The 24,898-nt window shown below is 49.2% G+C and overlaps 1 protein-coding gene across 1 annotated transcript in view; it reads right to left on the bottom strand.

The window, feature by feature from the left end:
- Positions 1–1,407: 1,407 nt before the first annotated feature.
- Positions 1,408–24,898, bottom strand: part of TOMM70 (translocase of outer mitochondrial membrane 70) — a 38,944-nt gene continuing 15,453 nt past the window's right edge. The window contains exons 5-12 of the mRNA XM_073565222.1: positions 22,994–23,142; positions 21,643–21,850; positions 20,859–20,993; positions 19,787–19,894; positions 18,341–18,457; positions 4,623–4,720; positions 2,217–2,339; positions 1,408–1,849 (exon numbers count right to left, since the gene is read on the bottom strand). Of these exons, the coding sequence (XP_073421323.1) occupies positions 1,696–1,849; positions 2,217–2,339; positions 4,623–4,720; positions 18,341–18,457; positions 19,787–19,894; positions 20,859–20,993; positions 21,643–21,850; positions 22,994–23,142 (1,092 nt within the window). The 3' untranslated portion in view covers positions 1,408–1,695. The remainder of the gene's footprint in view (positions 1,850–2,216; positions 2,340–4,622; positions 4,721–18,340; positions 18,458–19,786; positions 19,895–20,858; positions 20,994–21,642; positions 21,851–22,993; positions 23,143–24,898) is intronic.

Consider the following 24,898-nt stretch of genomic DNA (forward strand, 5'->3'; position numbering starts at 1 on the left):
GTATCTACGACAGGCGCATCAATAAGTCACTGCATGGAAAGTCTGAAGGGTCGACTTTAATATAACTTTGAAAATTGGAATTTTTAGGACTAGATTGTTCATTGTAAGCCAAAAAGTGAAAGTGTGGCAACTATGGACCTGGCAATATGTTTTTCTTGGGTGGCACCTACACAAAATTGGTTCCTGAATACACAATAAATGAGATGGTTTATCTTTGCCTGTTTTTTAAAGAAAATTAAATCAAGTAACTACTTGCATTCTCCACACACACACAAAATGATGTGGCATCTTTACTTATGTTCCTCTGTTCTACCTCTTGTAATTTTATTAATAAATTGACAACTTTGCATTACAATTTTCCTTGCCAATAGGGCGTGTCCAGTTTTCAATTTATTTATATACGGTCAGCACAGCACCTTGTAATAGTTGCTATGAAACAACTTACAAAATTTCAAAACCAATTTACGATAGTACAAATGTGATTGAATAAAGGTGTCATCTGAGCATGCTCGGGTGCTAACCGAGTGTCTTCGGCGTGCTCGAATAATACATTCGAGTCCCTGAGGCTGTGCGACAGCCGCCACACACATGCAGGGATTGCCTGTTTGTTAGGCAATGCCTACAAGTGTTGCAGCTGAATAGGCATAGGGACTCGCGTCCTTGAAAACTATGTTCGAGCCCCCGCGGCTCCATGTCTCGCAACTGTTCGACAGCCACAACACATGCAGGGATTGTCTAACAAACAGGCAATCCCTGCACGTGTGGCGGTTGTCGAACTGCGGCGAGACATGCAACCGCGGAGACTCGAACGTATTATTCGAGCACCCTAAAGTCAATTGGTTAACACCAGAGCATGCTCAGATAACACCTTATCCCAGCATGTTCGCTCATCCCTATGAGCCAATTTATTTGAGGTTTAATTTTTTACTCACTCTTACTGCAAGGCTCAGTTCACATGTGTATAATCGAAACACAATACCCGACCCCGATTGGTGGGTCCCTGCCCTAAACCAACGGCCTCCATGTATGCCTGTCAATCCAGTTGAAGACTTATAGGGGGGCATTGGAGCTCATTTTGAGTATACAACAAAAACACAATTTCTCATTGGAGTGGGGGGGGGGGTGAAGGTTGAGCATGCAAAGCATTTATTTTTCACAGCTGGCAGCTTAAAAAAAAAAAAAAAAAAAAAAAAAAAAAAGAATAGTTTGTTTTCACTCAGTAAAAGGAGAAAAAAATCAGTCTGGTGTGATCAGTTATGTACAAGAGGAATAGGATATATAACAGAAGTCAAGAAAAATAAACAGTAAAAAGTACCAAAATATTAAAAAAAAAATTAAAAATAAAAGAAATTTAAGAAACATTGCTCACGCGATAACCACCCATTCCCTGACAAAACAGAAATGAACTTAATTCAGCAGTTTTATTTGCATGGCAAACTGTGTCCTCCTGTTCTCATGCAGCGGTGTCTTAACTTTTCCACTGACATTGGCAGAGGGAAATCATCCCAGACACCCTCACCCCACAATACCAAATACATCTAACAGAAGGGATGAATGACAACACCACAAGCAGAAAAACGAGGGTCCGCCATTCAACTGTTTGTTTTGGATGCAAAATCTTTTCTGGGTGAAATTACTTGTCTTAAAAGATCGATATTTTGCAGCCATCACGTTTGCTCATCGCTGGCAGTCCATTTACAGCGTTGGAGGCTTCAGGCCGTATTTCTTGGCGACTTCAGTCTGGGCATAAGCGGCGTCACATAGTGAGTACAGATGGGCCATTTCCATTTCAGATTTCGCCAAGTTGATGGCTTTATTGAACATGTCAATGGCTTTGTCCAGATTTCCCCTGGAACAGAAATATATGGTGTGGTTGTGGTACACAGAACAGAAACTAGCCGCTTTGTAAAAGCGGCCGTGCTGTGGTCCGGATAGCACTGTAGGAACAGAAATTTCAGTATCTGATATAGTAGAGCTGTAGCTTTATTTCCAGACATATAATACAGACATGGCAATTCTAAAAGCTGTGATGCATTTCAGGCCTTGTGGACCTGCTAGGACTACAGGCCTGAAACGTAAGCTTCCCATGTATGTACTGAATTCTATTAGATATGTGAAAAGAAAGCTACACGTTTTTCTATATTGGATGCCGGACTTTCTATTTCTACTGAGGTTATATAAAAGAAGTCACCGCACTCGTAAGCAGCGGAGCTTACCTCTGAACTTCTATTGTCCCCATGGTCTCGTAAGCAAAGTCACATTTGTTATCGATTTCAATGGCTTTACTGATCAGGTCTAAGCCTTTGTCAAGATCTTGTTTCCACTGAAGCTGAAGTAAGCTGTAAAAGAGAAGAGAAATAAAAAAACAAAAATCAAAGAGCAAACTGAAAATTACAATGAATGCAGGAACCCACAGGAGGAGCCCAACATTTACTGAGTAAATTCAGGTTCTGCGTTCGAGTCCAGCTGGGTTAGAGTAGTTAGAGTTACTCTAGAGGTGACCAGACATATTAGGCCTGTTTCACACTTCCGTTTTTGTGTCCGCCAAACGGATCCGTTTCCGTTTTTTTGACGGAAACGGATGCCAACGGATCCGTTTTTAAAAATATGGATCCGTTTTTTTGACGGATCCGCGGTAACCGTAATGGAAGTCTATGGGACAAAAAAAACGGATCCTGCAAAAAATGGCGGATCCGTTTTTTTACGGAAAACAACGGATTTTGACGGATTTGAAAAAACGGAAGTGTGAAACAGGCCTTAGATGAATGATGGATGAAGTGGATGTCCAACTAGTCTGTACTGTGATGTCCTGCATGGCTCGGGTGGATTTCCACATGTCTGATCCTTTCTACTAACTTATTCCCTGTCCTCACTGAGGAAACATTCACTAATAGCTCAGCTTAATAAAGGCCCCAATACACATTAGATGGTCAGCCATTATCTGACGGCTTGGCAGATTGCTTTTTAAAATTTTTTTTTTTAATGTGTATGGGGGAAAGGGGGGGGGGGGGGGGGGGAAACACTTCATGAACCTCCCCCGAGATTTATTTATTTTACTCGCGTATACAGCTCCATTAATTCCACAGCACCTTACAGACATAATTATCACTGTCCCCGTAAGGAGTCTAGATAGTGAGCCCCAGTCAGTATGTCTTTGGGGTGTGGGAGGAAACCCAAGCAAACACGGGGAGAACATACAAACTCCTTGCAGATGTTGTCCTTGGTGGGATTTAAACCCAGAACCCCAGCGCTACAAGGCAGCAGTGCCAACCACTGAGCCACCATGCTGCTCTACAGAAGGATCCGACGTGTAGAATTTCAGCGGCTGATCCTATTGTTTGGCACAGAGGTAAGTCGCTGTCAGAGGAGCGGTGTCTCATGGAGAACAGAGGAGCTCTTGGATGAGCGTTCTTGTGTATGGGGGAGCCGAGAGAGAGAGCTGTTAGCTGAGTAATCATTCGTCCGACCACTATCTAAAGTGTATGGACAGCTTAAAGGGATTCCCCGGTCTCCGAACAAAAGTTGCAGGCACTCTACGTGACTGCAGCATCAAGAGTGAGTGATGATATTTCCCTGTATTCCCCATGTGGATGTTCACGCTATCATGTGCCGACTAGTCACTCCAGGCTTCTCTACATAGAAGACAATTAAAGGGAATCTGTCACCCCATTTTTGAGATATCATATAATGATATCATTCCATTGTGTGTCACATAAGGATTCTCTTAGTACTTTTGCTTCCCCCTGACCCCACACCTTTCATGCATAAATACCTTGTTTATATCGGTTCAGATGTATGTAAACTGCGGCTGTCCGGTCTGATGGGCGGGGCTTATTCACCTGCTCCCCCTCCCTGTCTTGCTCTACACATTTCTTGTTGTGTAGAGCAAGACAGGGAGGGGGGGAGCAGTTGAATAAGCCCCGCCCAGCGGACCGTCGCAGTTTACATACATCTGAACCAATATAAAAAAGGTATTTATGCATGAAGGGTGCGGGGTCAGGGGGAAGCAAAAGTACTAAGAGAATCCTTATGTGACACACAATTGAATGATATCATTATATGATATCTCAAAAAAGGGGTGACAGATTCCCTTTAAGAGCAAGAGACTAGTCAGCATGTGATCATAAGCATGCAAATGGCATACATGCAGTTATGTGACCGCCTGCCTGCCCAGGGACTACAGGAGAATCATGACAGTGTGTCATGTGCGGTCACAATTTACCTGTCTGCAGTCACGCAGTGCCTGACACTTATCCTTCTTCTGGGACCAGACAACTCTTAAGAATGTGGATTTTGCAGGTTGGCAGGAAAAGCTATAAGACAATTATGTTTTCTAACAGCTATGTAAGATGTAAGGTCCCCTACCACCATCATACACATTCTACTGAGATAACCATCTGTTTGTGTTCACTTATCCTTTAGCCTAATGCACATCCGCAAATAGTGGTCCCTGTGGTGCCGCACTCAGCATAAAGGCAAGAATAGCTCTTAAGGGGGAAATACTCATTACACGTTTCGATTCCTCCTTGCATTGGCTCAGGTCGGTTCCGACAAGTGTCTGGTGACATCTTATGCCAGGGTTTTATTCTTAGTCCAATCATAAATAATTGGGAACCACTTACCCTTTATGTACATATGTGGTGGCATTGTCCGGTTCGAGATCTATGCATTGATCGTACATCTCATCAGCTTTCCCAAACTGTTGCTGATCTGTTAGAGCCTGCACAAACATGAACACCAGAGGATTTATTATCCAAGATCACAGTAAGTATTCACATCACATCTCATGCATCCATCAGGACACGCTCCCAGCAAAGCCTCCAATGTGAAGCTTCATACCAGCTGGATTCTTTTATGTAAAAAGTGCTGTTTTTTTGTCTGTGGTTGTCATCAAAATGGAATAAAAGGTGCATGTTGGCATTTGTCCAAGGACATGATCGCATTTCCCCAATGCATGTACACCGCAGTGTGCAAAGACATGAGAAAGCAGAACTAAAACTCCCAATTCCAATCATTTAACAAGGACATCTGTATCCAAGGAGACATTCTCCGAATTACAGAAAAAACAGGATTTTTTGGGTTGCTTACCGTAAAATCTGTTTCTCGGAGCCTTCATTGGGGGACACAGAGACCATGGGGTATGCTGCTGCCACTAGGAGGCTGACACTATGCACAAAAAAGTTAGCTCCTCCTCCGCCGTATACACCCCACCGACCGGCAGGAAATTCCTCAGTTAGTGAGAAAGCAGTAGAAGTAACGGAATAGATTGAAAACAGAACGAACAACTCAACTGTAACCAATCGACAAACATAAGAACAGGAGTTGTAGAACATGGGAGGGTGCTGTGTCCCCCAATGAAGGCTCCGAGAAACAGATTTTACGGTAAGCAACCCAAAAAATCCTGTTTTCTCGTTCGCCTTATTGGGGGACACAGAGACCATGGGACGTCCCAAAGCAGTCCCTGGGGTGGGAAACAAACTTCCATCAGGCCAGTGGACTCACCACCGCGGCCTGCAGAATCCTTCTACCTAGGCTGGCGTCCGCCGAAGCATAGGTGTGGACCCTGTAGAATTTCACAAAAGTGTGAACCGAAGACCACGTTGCAGCTTTGCAAAGCTGCAGCGCGGAAGCTCTGTGGCGCACCGCCCAGGAGGCACCCACCGCCCGGGTAGAGTGCGCTCTGATCCCTGAAGGAGCTGCACGATGCTTGACCCGGTATGCCTCCAAAATTGCCGATCTGATCCAGCGAGCAATAGTGGCCTTTGAGGCTGGGTGACCTTTCCTTGCACCGTCTGGAATGATAAACAGAGAGTCTGACTTCCGCAAGGAAGATGTCCTGGCTAGATAGACTCTCAGTGCCCTGACCAGGTCCAGCTTGTTCAAGGATCGCTCCCGAGGATGAGCTGGGCTCGGGCAGAAGGATGGCAGAACAATGTCCTCATTGAGGTGAAACGAAGATACCACCTTCGGAAGGAAAGAGGGCGGAGGCCGCAGAACTACCTTGTCCTGATGAAGTACCAAGAAGGGAGAGCGGCAAGAAAGGGCCGCTAATTCCGACACACGTCGGATGGAAGTAATGGCCACCAGAAAGGCCACCTTCCAAGAAAGGAGGGCAGGGAAACATCCCTGAGAGGTTCAAAAGGAGGACCTTGCAGAACCCCAAGAACGAAATTAAGATCCCAAGGATCCACGGGCGCTCGGTACGGAGGAACCGTGTGAGCCACACCCTGAAGAAAGGTTTTGACCTGGGGCCGGGAGGCCAGCGTCTTCTGAAATAAAATGGACAGTGCCGAAATTTGACCCTTAAGGAACTGAGAGCAAGCCCCGCATCCAGCCCTGTCTGAAGAAACGCCAGAACAGAAGGAAGCGAAAAAACCATGGCCGCAATGTCATTGGCCTCACACCAGGAGAAATAGGCTTTCCAAGTACGGTAATAGATCTTGGAAGAGGAAGGCTTTCTGGCGCGGATCATGGTATGAATCACTCGATCAGAGAATCCTGCCCGTTTCAAAACCTCGGTCTCAACAGCCACGCCGTTAAATTGAGCGACCGAGAATTGGGGTGGCAAATCGGGCCTTGCGACAGCAGATCTGCCCTGTCGGGAAGCTTCCAGGGGGCGTCCGCGAGAAGGTTGACAATGTCCGCGAAGCAAGACCTTCTGGGCCAATTCGGGGCGATGAGGATGACTGGAATCCCTTCTGCCTTGATTTTCTTCAACAGCTTGGGAAGAAGAGGCAAGGGAGGGAACAAGTAGGGGAGCTCGAACTATGACCAAGGAACGGCCAGAGCGTCGGCGCCCCCTGCCAGGGGGTCCCGAGACCTGGACACGAATTGTGGTACCTTCCTTTTGAGGAGAGACGCCATGAGGTCTACGTCCGGGGTTCCCCACCGACGGCAGAGCAGATGAAACACCTCCGGATGTAGGGACCATTCCCCTGCCGCGAGACCCTCGCAGCTTAGAAAATCGGCGGCCCAGTTGTCCACGCCGGGAATGTGAACCGCGGAAATTGTTGGAACAAAGGTCTCTGCCCATTGAAGAATTCTGGACACTTCCGCCAGGGCTGAGACACTCCGTGTCCCCCCTTGTCGGTTGATATACGCCACCGCTGTGGCATTGTCTGTTTGAATCCTGACAGGCAGGCCCTTGAGGCGCCGTTCCCAGTGGACGAGAGCCAGAAGGATCGCTCGTATCTCTAGGACATTGATCTGCAGAGCTGATTCCTGAGTCGACCATCGACCCTGAACAGTGTGATTGCGGAACACTGCACCCCAGCCGATGAGGCTGGAGTCCGTTGTGACAATCTGGGAAGAAAGGACCGCCCAGAGAGAATGAGGGGAGACGTCAACCACCAGTTGAGAGACCGCTTGATCCGGCATGAAAGACGAACCGGACGATCCAGAGATAGAGCCGACCTGTTCCACCTGGACAAAATGGCCTGCTGGAGGGGCCTGGCGTGAAAACTGGGCAAAGGGAACTGCCTCTATTGCTGCCACCATCTTCCCCAGAGTCCTCATGGCTGTCCTGAGAGATGAAAACCGTGCGATCTGTAGTGATCGGACGCCCTGCTGCAGGGAAAGAATCTTGTCTTGTGGGAGAAATACCCTTGACTGACGAGTGTTGAAAAGAAGGCCCAGAAACACAAGGCGTTGAGTAGGGATCAGACAGGACTTTTCCGGTTGACGATCCACCCAAAACTGGACAGGGTGTCTAGAACGATCGCCACACTTAGGCGGGCCTGATGAAAGGAGGGAGCCTTGATCAGAATATCGTCGAGATACGGAAAATGAACAAGACCTCTGATCCTCAACAAGGCCATCAACGCCGCCATAATCCTCGTGAAGACCCTGGGAGCGGTGGCGAGCCCGAAAGGGAGCGCGACGAACTGATAATGTTCGTGGTGAATCGCAAACCACAGGAACTTCGGATGTCCGGGAAATATGGGCACGTGTAGATAGGCATCTTGGATGTCTATGGAACACATGAATTCCTGCTCCTCCATGGAGGCAATCACCGAGCGAACCGACTCCATCCGGAAGTGGCGGAGGCGAACTCTCTTGTTGAGTAACTTGAGATCCAAGATGGGTCGAACCGCCCCGTCCTTTTTCGGCACCACAAACAGGTTTAAATAAAACCCTGTGAATCGTTCCGATTCGGGAACGGGCACAATCACCCCGGAGCTGAGGAGAGAGGCGATGGCCGAACCGAACCCCGGGATCAAGGTAGGATCCCGTGGCGGACGGGATTGGAAGAAGCAATCCCGTGGAAGAGAAACGAACTCTATTTTGTATCCTGTCGATACAACCTCTCTGACCCAAGCGTCCTCTACTGAGGCGAACCAGACGTCGCTGAAGAAAAGAAGTCGACCTCCCAATTGGAAGGGACCCACGGAAGACCGATGATAGTCATGCGGACGTAGACCGTCCAGATCTAGATCTGGGTGGTCTTCCCTGGGAAGAGTGGGACTGCCAGGACGGAGTGAGCCTGAAGGAGACCTTCTTTCTTTCCTGACGTGCTTGTGGCCTTTGCTGGTTGGAAGGGTTTTCCGCCGCATTGAAACGGCGGAAAGACCGAAAGGGACGGAACTGACGCCTTGGAGGAGGTCTGCGAGACTTGGATTGGGGGAGAAGAGAACTCGTACCTCCGGTAGCGTCCTTAATAATCTGGTCCAATTGGGACCCAAAGAGACGCACTCCTTGAAAAGGCAGATTAGTCAGACTTTTTAGAGGACAAGTCCGCCTGCCAGGCCTTGAGCCAAATTGTACGTCGGATTGCCACGATGTTGCTTGACGCCTGAACCGCGCAAGATGCGGCATCCAAGGAAGCAGAAAGCAGATAATTCCCCACATGGGAAATCTGATTGGCGAGATCGGCCAAATGCTCCGGTTGTGCCTTATCCAGAATGCCCTGCCGAAGGTCCTCTGCCCAAGCGGATATAGCCTTTGCTGCCCAAGATGAAGCAAAGACTGGACATACCGCCACAGATGCCGCCTCGAAGGCAGACTTTGCTAGGGATTCTATGATTCTGTCATTAGAATCTTTTAGAGACGCTACACCCGACAGCGGAAGAACAGTATTATTAGAGTCTGGATACGGGAGGGTCCACTGAAGGAGAAGCGGCCCAGTTGTCCGTGAGCGCTTTAGCAAACGGATACAGCACGCCGAGACGCTTTCCTCTTTGAAAGCGTCTAGTCGGATCTTCCCTTTCCTTGGTAAAAATCTTCCCAAACTCGGAATGAAAGGGAAACACCCTGGAAGGTGTTTCCGCCCGTCTGAACGAAACCTCCTGATCTGAGGATTTCGCAGGGGCGTCAGTGATGTCGAAGGTATGGTAAATCGCGGCAATGAGGTTCTGCACCGTAACCTTCATGTTCGCATCCTGATCCGAATCCAGCTCTAAGACCCCTTCAGATTCCGAAAGCGCTTCACCTGACTCGGGAGAGGAGGCCCGAGAGGGAGACTGCTGGGGAGTATGGGGTGAGGTAGGGCGAGGAGAGGACTCCGCCTGGAGATCCTGCCTGGGTCTCTTGCGACTGACACTGGCTGGCTCAGATGGGACGTCCTGGGACGTGCTAGGTCCCGCAGAAGCTCCCAAGGGCAACTTATCCAGAACGGCTACTAGGGACCGAGACACCTTGGTGAGGTCTGCCACCGACTGTGATAGGGAGGAGGCCCAACCCGGCAAGTGGGGCTCACTCACCCCTGGGGCTATGGATGGCTCCTGAGCGGCGTCGGGCTGTGCAGGGGAGGGCCGAAGAGCGGGTACGATCAGCCGTAGGGATAGACATTGTGAAAAACCTGAGGTAGTGCCGGAAGGTTGGGGGACAGAGGGCGGAGAAGGGTCAGTCTGCCGTGCAGAACTACTCACGGTCCGGTGTCCCCAAAAGCGATGCTGCTCGACCTGTCCGGGGATGCAGATCAGGGAGAAGTCCGGCTGGCCATCCCAAAGAGGCAAAAAGCTGCTTGCAGAAACTGCACAGGGGCTGGGGAGCCTCTCCAGCTGCGTCCGGCTGGCAGGCTGTGAAGATGGCGCCTGCCTGTAGAAAAGCGCGGGTCCCGGGGAAGGGCGGTCCTCGCAGGGTTAATAATTGCTGCCCTCTAGCCATATGCTGGGCAGGAGAGGGAAAGGCGGGGGGAGGGCCTGGGGAGAGCGGGAGTGAAGCCCGCTTAGTAGAAAGGGGCGGGGGGCGTGGCCGCGACGCTGCGGTAGGCCCGAACACAAGCCGGGGCCTAAATTAGTTGCGGCGGCCGCCTGCCAGCAGGGGGTCGGCGCGGAAGACGCTTCACAACACCGGGCCGCGTCCCTGCCCAGAACTGCTCGACCCCAGCGCTACCCCTGCCAAGATGGAAAAAAGGGGGAAGCACAGAACGAGGCCCGTGAAGACCCGGGGCCTGCATGGATGCGGTGACCGTGGGGGGATGCGGGGCGTGCAGGGACCCTAACGTGGTCCCCCTGGCGACCGCTCCAAGAGAAAACGCCGGGGGAAGACTGACATACTCACCCAGGTAGGGGGCCTTACAATAAAGGTACCTGAAAATCCCACGCTGTCTGTCTCTATGAAATCCGCGCCTCATCCAACCTTCAGGCTCTGGTAGGCGAGATGGTGGGAGGCGGGGGGCAAGGACCGTCCGTGCGGCTGGCACCTACTTGTGCGAGGCTCCTGGTCCTGCTCCGGAGACCTATGAGGATACGGGGTGGCAGTACACGCCGTACTCATAGTCTCTTTGTGGGAGTACGGATGTGACTGTTCACTCCGTATCCCTCCGGAACCTGCAAAGAAACGACGCACACTGAGGTAGATATGGGTCTAATAAAAGACCCGTGTCCACCTCCTACTGACACTAAGCTAAACTGAGGAATTTCCTGCCGGTCGGTGGGGTGTATACGGCGGAGGAGGAGCTAACTTTTTTGTGCATAGTGTCAGCCTCCTAGTGGCAGCAGCATACACCCATGGTCTCTGTGTCCCCCAATAAGGCGAACGAGAAAACAGGATTTTTTGGGTTGCTTACCGTAAAATCTGTTTCTCGGAGCCTTCATTGGGGGACACAGAGACCATGGGTGTATGCTGCTGCCACTAGGAGGCTGACACTATGCACAAAAAAAGGTTAGCTCCTCCTCCGCAGTGTACACCCCACCGACCGGCAGGAAGTTCCTCAGTTAGTGAGAAAGCAGTAGGAGAAGTAACAGAATAGATTGAAAGCAGAACAAACAACTCAACTGTAACAAACCGACAAACATAAGAACAGGAGTTGTAGAACATGGGAGGGTGCTGTGTCCCCCAATGAAGGCTCCGAGAAACAGATTTTACGGTAAGCAACCCAAAAAATCCTGTTTTCTCGTTCGCCTTATTGGGGGACACAGAGACCATGGGACGTCCCAAAGCAGTCCCTGGGGTGGGAAACAAACTTCCATCAGGCCAGTGGACTCGCCACCGCAGCCTGCAGAATCCTTCTACATAGGCTGGCGTCCGCCGAAGCGTAGGTGTGGACCCTGTAGAATTTCACAAAGGTGTGAACCGATGACCACGTTGCAGCATTGCAAAGCTGCAGCGCGGAAGCTCTGTGGCGCACCGCCCAGGAGGCACCCACCGCCCGGGTAGAGTGCGCTCTGATCCCTGGAGGGGCCACTCGATGCTTGACCCGGTATGCCTCCAAAATTGCCGATCTGATCCAGCGCGCAATAGTGGCCTTTGAGGCTGGGTGATGAACAGAGAGTCTGACTTCCGCAATGAAGTCGTCCGGGCTAGATAGACTCTCAATGCCCTGACTAGGTCCAGCTTGTCCAAAGACCGCTCCCGAGGGTGAGCTGGGCTCGGGCAGAAGGATGGCAGAACAATGTCCTCATTGAGGTGAAACGAAGATACCACCTTCGGAAGAAAAGAGGGCGGAGGCCGCAGAACTACCTTGTCCTGATGAAGGACCAAAAAAGGAGAGCGGCAAGAAAGTACCGCTAATTCCGACACGCGCCGGATGGAGGTAATGGCCACCAGAAAGGCCACTTTCCAAGAAAGGAGGGAAAGGGAAACGTCCCTGAGAGGTTCAAAAGGAGGACCCTGCAGAACCTGAAGAACCAAATTAAGATCCCAAGGATCCACGGGAGCTCGGTACGGAGGAACCGTGTGAGCCACACCCTGGAGGAAGGTTTTGACCTGGGGCCGGGAGGCCAGCGTTTTCTGAAATAAAATGGACAGTGCCGAAACTTGACCCTTCAAGGAACTGAGAGCACGCCCCGCATCCAGCCCTGCCTGAAGAAACGCCAGAATAGAAGGGAGCGAAAAAACCAAGGGCGCGATGTCATTGGCCTCACACCAGGAGAAATAGGCTTTCCAAGTACGGTAACAGACCTTCGAAGAAGGCGGCTTTCTGGCGCGGATCATGGTATGAATTACCCGATCAGAGAATCCTGCCCGTCTCAAAACCTCGGTCTCAACAGCCACGCCGTTAAATTGAGCGACCGAGAATTGGGGTGGCAAATCGGGCCTTGAGACAGCAGATCTGCCCGTCGGGAAGCTTCCAGGGGGCGTCCGCGAGAAGGTTGACAATGTCTGCGAATCAAGACCTTCTGGGCCAATTCGGGGCGATGAGGATGACTGGAATCCCCTCTGCTTTGATTTTCTTCAACAACTTGGGAAGAAGAGGCAGAGGAGGGAACAGGTAGGGGAGCACGAACTGTGACCAAGGGACGGCCAGAGCGTCGGCGCCCACTGCCAGAGGGTCCCGAGACCTGGACACGAATTGTGGTACTTTCCTGTTGAGGCGAGATGCCATGAGGTCTACATCCGGGGTTCCCCACCGACGGCAGAGCAGATGAAACACCTCCGGATGTAGGGACCATTACCCTGCCGCGAGACCCTCGCGGCTGAGGAAATCGGCGGCCCAGTTGTCCACGCCGGGAATGTGAACCGCGGAAATCGTTGGAACAAAGGTCTCTGCCCATTGAAGAATTCTGGACACTTCCGCCAGGGCTGAGACACTCCGTGTCCCCCCTTGGCGGTTGATATACGCCACCGCTGTGGCATTGTCTGTCTGAATCCTGACAGGCAGGCCCTTGAGGCGCCTTTCCCAGTGGACGAGAGCTAGATGGATCGCCCGTATCTCTAGGACATTGATCTGCAGAGCTGATTCCTGAGTCGACCATCGACCCTGAACAGTGTGATTGCGGAACACTGCACCCCAGCCGATGAGGCTGGCGTCCGTAGTGACAATCTGCCAGTGAACGGGAAAAGACCGCCCCAAGAGAATGAGGGGAGACGTCAACCACCAGTTGAGAGACCGCCTGATCCGGCAGGAAAGGCGAACCGGACGATCCAGAGACAGAGCCGACCTGTTCCACCTGGACAAAATGGCCTGCTGGAGTGGCCTGGCGTGAAATTGGGCAAAGGGAACTGCCTCTATCTCCGCCACCATCTTCTCCAGGACCCTCATGGCTGACCTGAGGGATGGAAATCGTGTGATCTGTAATGATCGCACGCCCTGCTGCAGGGAAAGAATCTTGTCTTGTGGGAGAAATACCCTTGACCGACGAGTGTCGAACAGAAGGCCCAGAAACACAAGGCGTTGAGTAGGGACCAGACAGGACTTTTCCCGGTTGACGATCCACCCAAAACTGGACAGGGTGTCTAGAACGATCGCCACACTTAGGCGGGCCTGTTGAAAGGAGGGGGCCTTGATCAGGATATCGTCGAGGTACGGAAAAAGAACGAGACCTCTGATCCTCAAGAAGGCCATCAACGCTGCCATAATCTTCGTGAAGACTCTGGGAGCGGTGGCGAGCCCGAAAGGAAGCGCGACGAACTGGTAATGTTCGTGAAGAATCGCAAACCGCAGGAACTTCTGATGTCCGGGAAATATGGGCACATGTAGATAGGCATCTTGGATGTCTATGGAACCCATGAATTCCTGCTCCTCCATGGAAGCAATTACCGAGCGAACTGACTCCATCCGGAAGTGGCGAAGGCGAACTCTCTTGTTGAGTAACTTGAGATCCAAGATGGGTCGAACTGTCCCGTCCTTTTTCGGCACCACAAACAGGTTTGAATAAAACCCTGTGAAGCGTTCCGATTCGGGAACGGGCACAATCACCCCGGAACTGAGAAGAGAGGTGATGGCCAAACCGAACCCCGGGACCAAGGCCGGATCCCTCGGCGGACGGGATTGTAAGAAACGATCCCGTGGAAGAGAAATGAACTCTATTTTGTATCCTGTTGATACAACCTCTCTGACCCAAGCGTCCTCTACTGAGGCGAGCCAGACGTTGCTGAAGAAGAGAAGTCGACCTCCCAATTGGAAGGGACCCACGGGAGACCGATGGTAGTCATGCGGACGTAGACCGTCCAGATCTAGATCTGGACGGTCTTCCCTGGGAAGAGTGGGACCGCCAGGACGGAGTGGGCCTGAAGGAAACCTTCTTTCTTTCCTGACGTGCCTGTGGACTTTGCTGGTTGGAAGGGTTTTCCGCCGTATTGAAACGGCGGAAAGTCCGACAGGGACGAAACTGACGCCTTGGAGGAGGTCTGCGAGGCTTGGAGGGGAGAAGAGAACTCGTACCTCCAGTAGCGTCCTTAATAATCTGATCCAATTGTGATCCGAAAAGACGCACTCCCTGAAAAGGCAGATTGGTCAGAGACTTTTTAGAGGACAAGTCCGCCTGCCAGGCCTTGAGCCAAATTGTACGTCGGATTGCCACGATGTTAGTTGACGCCTGAACTGCGCAAGATGCGGCATCCAAGGAGGCAGAAAGCAGATAATCCCCCGCATGGGAAATCTGATTGGCGAGATCGGCCAAATGCTCTGGTCGTGCCTTATCCAGAATGCCCTGCCGAAGGTCATCTGCCCAAGTGGATATGGCCTTTGCTGCCCAAGAAGAAACAAAGACTGGACATACCGCTGCTGATGCCGCTTCGAAGGCAGATTTTGCTAGAGATTCTATGATCCTATCATTAGAATCTTTTAGCGACGCCACCCCTGACAGCGGAAGGACCGTATTATTAGAAAGTCTGGACACGGGAGGGTCCACCGAGGGAGAAGCGGCCCAGTTGTCCGTGAGCTCTTTAGCAAACGGGTACAGCACGCCGAGACGCTTTCCTCTTTGAAAGCGTCTGGTCGGATCTTCTCACTCCTTTGTAAAAATCTTTCCAAACTCAGAATGGAAGGGAAACACCCTGGATGGTGTTTCCGCCCGTCTGGACGAAACCTCCTGATCTGAGGATTTCGCAGGGGCGTCAGCGATGTCAAAGGTATGGTGAATCGCGGCAATGAGGTTTTGCACCGTAACCTTCATGTTCGCATCCTGGTCCGAATCCAGCTCTAAGACCCCTTCCGATTCCGAAAGCGCTTCGCCTGACTCAGGGGAGGAGGCCCGAGAGGGAGACTGCTGGGGACTATGGGGTGAGATAGGACGAGGGGAGGACTCCGCCTGGAGGTCCTGCCTGGGCCTCTTGCGACTGCCGCTGGCTGGGTCAGATGGGACGTCCTGAGACGTGCTGGGTCCCGCCGAAGCTCCCAAGGGCAACTTGTGCAGAACGGCTACTAGGGACTGAGACACCTTGATGAGGTCTGCCACTGACTGTGATTAAGAGGAGACCCAACCCGGCATGGGGGGCTCACTCGCCCCTGGGGCTATGGATGGCTCCTGAGCGGCGTCGGGCTGGACGCAGAGCGGGTACGATCAGACTTAGCGTTGGACATAGTGAAAAGAGAGGCAGTGCAGGCCGGTTGGGGGACAGAAGGCAGAGAAGGGTGTCAGTCTGCAGGTGCAGAGCTACTCACGGTCCGGTGTCCCCAAGGGCGACGCTCTCTGATCTGGCTGCAGGATGAGGCCAGGCCAATCCGGCTGAAAAAAAGGCCCAGCGACCGAAATCCGGCAGGGAATGAGGTCCGGCTGGCAGGCTGAGAAGATGGCGACCACCAGGGAAAGGGCGCGCTGCCAGAGGGAGAAGAAGGGCGGAGCTCGCCGCAGAGATCCCCTTAGCACCGCCCGCTGTCCAATAGCAGGCTGGTGTGAGGCAAGGGGGCTGGGAAGGCCTAGGACGGGTGGGAGAGAAGCCCGCTTAGAAGAAAGGGGCAGGGGGCGTGGCCGCGACGCAGCGGTAGGCCCGAGATGAAGCCGGGGCCTAAATTAATAGCGCCGGCCGCCTGTCAGCAGGGGGTCGGCGCGGAAGATGCGCCGCAACACCGGGCCGCAACCCCGGGCCGCGTCCCTGCTTCCCACAGCCCGACCCCTGTATACCCCTGCCGGGATGAAGAAGAAACGGGGGGGGGGGGGGGGCGCAGAACAAGGCCCGAAAGAAAAGGGGCCTTCATGGATGCGGCGACCGCGGGGAGAAGCGGGCGCGCAGGCCCTACCGTGGTCCCCTGGCGACCGCCTTAGGATGAAAACGCCGGGGGACCGCTAGACCGCATACTCACCCAGGCCGGGGGCCACAATAAAGGTACCTGAGAATCCCACGCTGTCTGTCGTCTTTATGGAATCCACGCCTCGTCCAAACGTCAGGCTCTGGTAGGCGAGATGGTGGGAGGCGGGGGGCAAGGACCGTCCGTATAGCTGGCACGCACCTGTGCGAGGCTCCTGGTCCTGCCACGGAGACCTATGAGGATACGGGGTGGCAGTACACGCCGTACTCATAGTCTCTTTGTGGGAGTACGGATGTGACTGTTCACTCCGTATCCCTCCGAAACCTGTAAAGGAACGACGCACGACGAGGTAGATAGGGGTCTAATAAAAGACCCGTGTCCACCTCCTACTGACACTAAGCTAAACTGAGGAATTTCCTGCCGGTCGGTGGGGTGTATACGGCGGAGGAGGAGCTAACTTTTTTGTGCATAGTGTCAGCCTCCTAGTGGCAGCAGCATACACCCATGGTCTCTGTGTCCCCCAATAAGACGAACGAGAAAGTGACATTTTCTAAGCAAAACCTGACATCCTCCACCTGGCGCACAGATGGCAGAGTGGGAACAGCAGAACGAGACCCAGCGTGACTTCAGTCTGTGGGTGACAATCAGAAAACTGTCAGGTTTTACAGAAATACACTGCTCAACATTAAATTTACAACACCGAGAAGGAAAAGTCATTTAATCATGGAGATCTCATCAGGATGGATATTAGTGATGAGCTAATAGCTTCAGATAAGTGCTTCTGCGAATAGCTATAGCACTTACCAAATAGCTGCATGGGGAATCCGGATACCTGGAGCTCCCGATTATCAGCTGTTCGGCGCCGCAGCTGCATGTGTCGAAGCTGTGTGACAGTCACAACACATGTATGCAGAAGCTTGTTATCTGAAGCTATTCGCTCATCCCTAATAGATATGATACCGATGTGCAGACGAAGGAGAAAGAAGAAAAAAAAAAAAAAAAAAAAGAGAACATTTTCAAAACATCTCAATTTATTCAATACTGAGTATGAGTGGTACGTGCAGAAATCTCCACACTTACACGTCTTCGCAGCTATGAATGAGGCTATTTAATGTTTGTCTGAAGGCACTTTGACAAATCATCACGATCCTCTGCTGGCAGCTTCCTTTGCAACTGCCGACCAATGAAGTCTCAGATGTGCTTAATGACAAGCCGGGAGACACTGCAGGCCATGGGGCAAAAGGAGCTGCCAGCAGCGGATCTTGATGATTTACCCAAGTGCTTACAGTGCGGCAGAGCATTTGTCAGACAACCACTAATAACCTCACTGATAGCAGCCAGGCTGCAAGTGCACGGGTTCTGCACGAGGCGCTCATACTTTATACTGAATACATTAAGAAGTTTTGAACAATTTTGTTTCCATTTTTCCATGATTTGCATATCATTAACATGTCTATCCGTAATTTGATTTCCATAATGCTATGACTTTTCCTTGTCGGTGTTGCAATTACAATGTAGAGTGTATTTTTATCCCATCTCTACGCAGGCACTCATGTACGGGGATGAAGGCTACTGACCATCAGTAAATACTGTACATAATGACAATGGCAAAATCCAGCTCCAGGCATCTAGCAGGGAGTGACAGCACCGGGACGGTAAGTGTCAAATTGTCAGGAAACAACCCCTGGCGGTCAGGGCGGACTTCATGGTTGCAGTACCACCCAGCAATGCCATAGGAGATTATATGCAGTTTTTCCCAACACGTGCAGTTTATGGAATACCTGAACTATTGTACTACATTACATGTGCTCTTGCTATTCCCTGAATGAGCACCAGAAATAGCCACAGGTATGTGTGTAGTCACTTTAGATTCATGTGTTCATGCACCGTACAGAAAGAAGACGACTAAACTGTGAAAGGTTTCTCCCATCTGGATAACAACTTTCCATATGTCCTAGTAAGCACATGGATGCCATGCCAATGCTTTACCTGGGCATAAAGGGCATAGCCCTCTGCACATTTTGGAAATTTCTTAATAACGTCTTCAAACCCTTTCATTGCAGCTTTGATCTGAAGTGGATTGCTACCAGTATAGGCTTTACGGTACTGGAAGAAAGAGATGAGACACAGAATTTAAAGCACTAAACCTTTTTTCCTATTAAAAGAAGAAATGCAACTTCAATACATTTTGTAGGAGGTTAAACCATCCTTTCTTGCTGCCTATATGGAGAAAATAGCTGCTGTAGTGTGCATTACCAAGTGCATAGATCAGTACTCTGTACAGAACTGCCACCACAAGAGCGGGGAAAGCAGAGTCTCCATAGTGCGCGGGGAAAGCAGAGTCTCCATAGTGCGCGGGGAAAGCAGAGTCTCCATAGTGCGCGGGGAAAGCAGAGTCTCCATAGTGCGCGGGGAAAGCAGAGTCTCCATAGTGCGCGGGGAAAGCAGAGTCTCCATAGTGCACGGGGAAAGCAGAGTCTCCATAGTGCGCGGGGAAAGCAGAGTCTCCATAGTGCGCGGGGAAAGCAGAGTCTCCATAGTGCGCGAGGAAAGCAGAGTCTGCATAACACGCGCGCACTCTCCTTGTATATGGCAGTCACAGTGAGAGGAATGCAGGAGCCGGCTCTGTATAGGAAAGAACAGGTTTCACACGTTACGCTTATCACCAGAGATACAGACTGCCTGCTTTCCACTGGGCCTCTCGCTCCAATGTGCAGGAGCACCTACAAAAGCAGCAAAATAGGGTAAAACAACCCTACTACAAAATGTATTCAAATTACAATTCTAGTTAAAAAAAAATAAAATTAAATGTTTAGTTACGCTCTGAAGTGGTTGACAGTTAAGTTTATATTGATGATATATCAATATCAGATCAGTGGGGGTGCAACACCTTGCTGCACAATTTTACACGATCTACACTAGTCCAGCTAGAGCTCATTATAAAATTAGGATTATTCAGCCATTCTCATCTGGATTTTCTATGTAAGTACACCAGTCTCATCAAGTCCAAGATCTGTTTAATAATGTATGCAGTCTGTTTTGTTAAATTTGGTGGCAGATCACACGGAAAAGTGGTTTCATTCTCTTTTATTATTTATCTAATGGCACAAACACTTCTGGCCAAATGCAGGCCTACTTACGTAAAAGCTGGACTGCATTTGTACAAAAATTCTGCAAAATTTTACCGTGTTGCAATTGATGAAATCGGCTGAAAACATCTGGAAAACCCCAAATCTATCCCAAAATGGCGAATATAAAAGCTCAAACATAAAATAGTCTTAAAAAAAGGAGCAAAAAGAAGAATAAAGGCGCAAATGAAAAACAGGTGAAAAACTAGACAAACACTCAACGATGAATCGGGCGCTGGGATTCTCAATACCAAGAGGGAGTACCACTGGCTTCATACACTGGAGACCGGCGTAGGCCAATACTTACTAGTGCAAAGCATTTCTGTGCTTGAGCCAAAGCAGAATCTGGTCGCAATCTAATACATTCATCAAAGTCTGCAACAGCTTCATCCACTTGGTCTAGCAGGATTTTCAGCTGTAATAAAGGGACAACCTTACAATTGCTACGTCAGCCACATCTTATGGTCCCACTCCTATAAATACACATCATTGACTTATAAACCTTACAAAAAAACAGTAAAAGAATTCTGAGCTGAAGAACACAATAGTATTAAAGGGAATCTGTCAGGAGGTTTTGCTATGTAATTCGACAGCAGCAAGATTTAGGCACAGAGACCCTGATTCCAACAATGTATCACTTAGGTTACTGGGTGTAGCAGTGGTGATCCAATCACAGTTTTAACTGCTGCAGGTCTAGCAGAGCTCAAATGCTAAGCCCTGTATAACCCCGCCCACATCACTGATTGGCAGCTTTCTGTGGACACTGTATACTGACAGCTGCTAACTAGTGGCGGCTGCGGGGTTGCACCAGGAGGCATGAATACCTAGTCCTGTAGTGCTAATCCCCTGCTGATGAAACACTGATTTCATGGAAACCTTCATTGAAATCTAGTAAGTGACACATAGCTGAAATCAGGTTCTCTGCTCCTACATCAGTTTCCCTTTAATGATCATCATGTATCCAGTGACACTTATTTAAATAATTTTCTAAGATATAGTAAGAGTATTCTGGTAAAATGAGTTTATCACCGATTTGATGGATTGGTGATAATTACTACGACTGGTGGTCTGACCACTGAGACCCCCACTGATTGGGACTTCTATTTGAATAAAGTGGTGGTCAAGCACGTGCTGGCTTTCTCCACTTGCTCTCTATGGGGCTGTGGAAAAAAGCCAAGTGCTGTACTCCACCATCTCTCGCAATAGTATGGAGAATGAATGGTGCAGCAGTGCCTGTGTTACCTGCTACTCTGTGCATATGTCCACTGCTTTGATGAGGCACCCCAACCGATTGAGTATTTATCACCTATCCTGTATAAGGATATAAAGAACTGTTCTGGTAAGACGTAGTTAACATTAAAAAAAACATGGCCACTCACCTGCCCTCTGTGGTGGTAAACATCTGCATTTTGGGTGTCTATGTCTGCAGCCGTGTTGAAATCTTGCGTAGACCACATCGGCAGTTGTTGCTGCATATACATACTGCCGCGTTTGATTAGGGCATTTGCACGTAACTAAGAAAGCACAAAGGAAAGACATGTTCATGTAAATGTACAGGGTAAGCATGTTGTATTACACTGGAGGGGTTGTGCATTACAAGGACACCGCCTTCTGAATCCTTATGTTTCCCCCCAGTAAAATAATAACACATACTAACCTCTGGTGCTGGCGCCGTTCCAGCGGGGTGTTAGCACTGGCTTTTCCGGGGATTGCGTGACATTGAGAAGAGAGTGACGCCAGCGTCGATTGGCTACAGAGATCAGCTGACAATGTCACGCGATCCCTGGTAGAGCCGTTGCTGTACGTGAGAAAAGGGACTGAGTAGTGGACAACACTAAGGTTGCTCAAACTTTTATTCTGTGTGTGAAATAGAAAATGACCTTCAAATGTACACTTAAAGAAAAATACTACTACTTAAACTACAAAGTAAGAAAGAACTAGACATGCCTGTATTACTCTATGATCAGGTGAACCCGCCGGTTGTAGATCAGCGTGCTGGGAAGCAATATCTGCTATACCACCAGATAGGTTGCAATAGGCAATTGCTGCACTTTCCTTTGTAGCCGGTCTTATAAATCTTTCCCAGTGTCTTATACGGACAATAGTACACAGTTTTTCCTAAAATGTTTGCAAATTAGAATGTGAATTCAATTCATTAGTTACCTTAACATTGGCATCTTCCATGCCAATAACCTGATCCAAATCTGGCTTGGCAGCAGCAGAGTTTCCGATGAGCAGGTAGAAGGTGGCTCTCAGTAGTAACGCTTCAGCCATGTACCTGCCTTTGGCCTCCACTTCTTTTGTGCATTCACTGATTATTTTGTCGTAGTTTTCTTCTTCCATGTATTGTTTGGCCTTTAAATAACCGGATCTGAAGACAGAAGTAAAAAATTAAAGAAAAATGGTAAACGGTGGATGTTCACATAGTGCAACGTAGAGACAATGAAACAAATCTCATCTACAAGTTGAGGATCTTTTCCATATGTAAAAAGACAGTAAATGGGAATTTTTACATTATCTCTTTATTTAAAATTAAGAATTAATTCTCTACAAAGCTGCTGTTGAAGCCACTTCAGGAAAATGATTGTCGGTGTCTCTAAAAGACACCATGTGCACAAACTCTAAGGCAGGTTTTACAAGACTGAGATTCATGGTCCAATGACGGGCTGAGATGTGTAGAACAGTCCCAGGTCTCCTGACCTCAGATCAACAGCTTCATAAACATGTGAGTTTAGGTCAACAGACCAGAGTCTGGTCCGTAGTCGGACTGTGAATATGCCCCAAGTCTTGGGTCATATTGTTATGTGGACATGTTCAGAAAGTGCACTGATATGTAGCCAAAAACACTGATCACCAGACAGGGGACATTTGGCCATGATTGGGTTGCAATGTGATGGCACACCTTTATACTTTTTATAGTATAGTAAAGCACAGTTTTTGTAGATTTTAGTATAAACTTTGTGGCTAGTGTACTCCACAGTACGGCTATACAAAGTAGTAAGTGAGGAGACAAACATGGCGGAACACCCCAATGAGACAGAGCCTGAAAACCAAGACTGGAGAGGAAGCCAGAAAGAAGAAAGAAAGAAAGAAAGAAAGAAAGAAAGAAAGAAAAATTATTTTTTCTGCCGCCAGAACGGGATTTAGGGTTAAATATCTGGCAAGCAAATTCTTCCGGGCATGCCCAGTGTAAAAATGCATATCCGTGCAGACAATAAACGTTTCATTGTCCATCCACTCAAGTCAGCGGACGCCAAAATTTTGGCGGATCCATCAAAAAACGGATCCAACGGATGACCATCCGTCAAAATACGCCGCTAATGCAAGTCAATGGGGAAAAAAAACGATCCTCCAAAAAAAAAAAATAAAAAAAAATAGCGGATCCGTTTTTTTGTAAAACGGCGGATTTTGACTGCTGGAAACAAACGGAAATGTGAAACAGGCCTAAGGCTTCGGCTGACATCTTGTGTACAGGCAGCTTCTGGTAACTGAAGACATTAGCAGAGAGACTTACTTCTCCTTGACCACAGCGGCTTCTCCTTCTTTATCCTTATCCTCATCTGACTTCTCTTCTTTGTGCAGGGGCTGGGAGATTATATCGTCCGTGAAAGAACTAAAATAGGATTTGATGAACTGTGGTGAAGGCATCAGTGGCTCCCTGTTCTAGAAGGAAAAAAAAATACATTAGGCAAGCAAGATTCCTGGCCACAACAAGCATCAATGGAAAACATACAAAACTGATCAGCGCTCATTTGGCTATGGTCAGACGCCGTAGATTGTCTGTGTGTGTCAGTTAAGCAAATGACACTGATGAAACACTGATCAGACTGTCTGCATAGAGTTATATGATTCTCTTGGATGAGACAATCGGAGCACACTGAGTTGTTGGAGAACATAATGTTTCCATCTCCTCCATTCATTCAGTGTATGGAAATCGGACTGAACTCAGATGACATCCAAGTGCAGTCTGATGATGGTCGAGTTGCAATTTTTTTCCTAGTACCAGCTCGGTCCGAGGAAAGAAAGCATGGGATGTGCATGGCCTCACAGAAGAACACTGGTCTGCATGCAATCCAATGTTTTGTCGGAACACACTAGGACAGAAAATACAGTGGTGTGCACTTGGCCTTTATGACCGCAATGCAATGCTTTTATCCCAATACTTTATGCATTTTGTAGGCAGTAGATCCCCTTTTCACACAGAGAAACATGCAGCCCACAATAATCTAATGGCTTGAATAAATGATCCAGATGATAGTTTGTCAGCCTACAAAAAAAGAGGAATTTTTTGGAAAATTGTACAGAGAAATATGGTGCCGTCTGGTGAATAGTCCAACCATATATTAGACCCACAATACTGAAATATATCTTGCACTGTGTTCACATTACATCAGAGCCTTCGATGGGTAGTTTACGTTGAGAGGATGTTTAGACACACAACACTACATAGGCATTTATCACCTGTAGGCTCGCTTGATAACAAGAGCACTGACTACACAAGAGGATTTATAGCAGTCAACTTCTTTTTTTCTATATAGTTAAAAAAGGCAGAATAATGTATATCAGCCCGACAGATGCCAAAAGGGCACTCGGGTGAATACAGCCTATGATCATAGCCTTAAGGCCCTTTTACATTTAGCAATGCACCAGCGATCCGACCGGCGATCCGACCCGGTCAGGATCGCTGGTGCATCGCTAAATGATCGCTAGTGAGCTTTCATACAGAAAGACCTCACAGCGATGCAGCAGCGACGCAGAGAGCGATACTTACCATTCACACACAGCGATCCTACGTCCTCCCGCTCGCCTCCACGCGTCGCTGGACGTCACAGCAGGAAGTCTCAGCAGGAAGCGCCCGACGAGAAATGGAGCCGGACATTCTCGCGCGATCAGCGATGGACAGCGGGGGAGCCGGTCGTTGGTAAGTATCACACTTAGCGATATCGCTAGCAATATCGCTATAACGTCACAAAACCAGTGACGTTTTAGCGATATTGCTAGCGATATCGCTTAGTGTAAAACCCCCTTTAGAGGAAGCCCCACTGCTGTCAATTGCACACATGATGTACTGTGCAAATGTTTTAGGCAAAGGTGCAAAAAAAAAAAAAAAAAAAAAGCTGCAGAGCAAAAGCACAGTGTTTAAAAAAAACAACAAAAAAAACGTGAAAAAGGAGCATTCATTCTAAAATATCCGTGATCTATCTGCAAACATGATGGATAACACATAAAAACAAACAAAAAACCTTGTGTGTGAAACCTACAATGACCGGCCCCCAGACATGGCTAAATAGCCTTCAGCTGCACAGCAAATACAGATAAGAAACTGAAGCTTTAGCTTTACCATCCACTATGCAGGAAAATTCAGCATGGCCCCATTTAAATGAATGAGGATGGCTGCAGCTGCCTGTACTAAAACATG

The sequence above is a fragment of the Dendrobates tinctorius genome, unplaced genomic scaffold (genome assembly GCF_039654945.1).
Source record: "Dendrobates tinctorius isolate UK_male_01 unplaced genomic scaffold, ASM3965494v1 ptg000016l, whole genome shotgun sequence".
NCBI classification, from domain to species: Eukaryota; Metazoa; Chordata; class Amphibia; order Anura; family Dendrobatidae; genus Dendrobates; species Dendrobates tinctorius.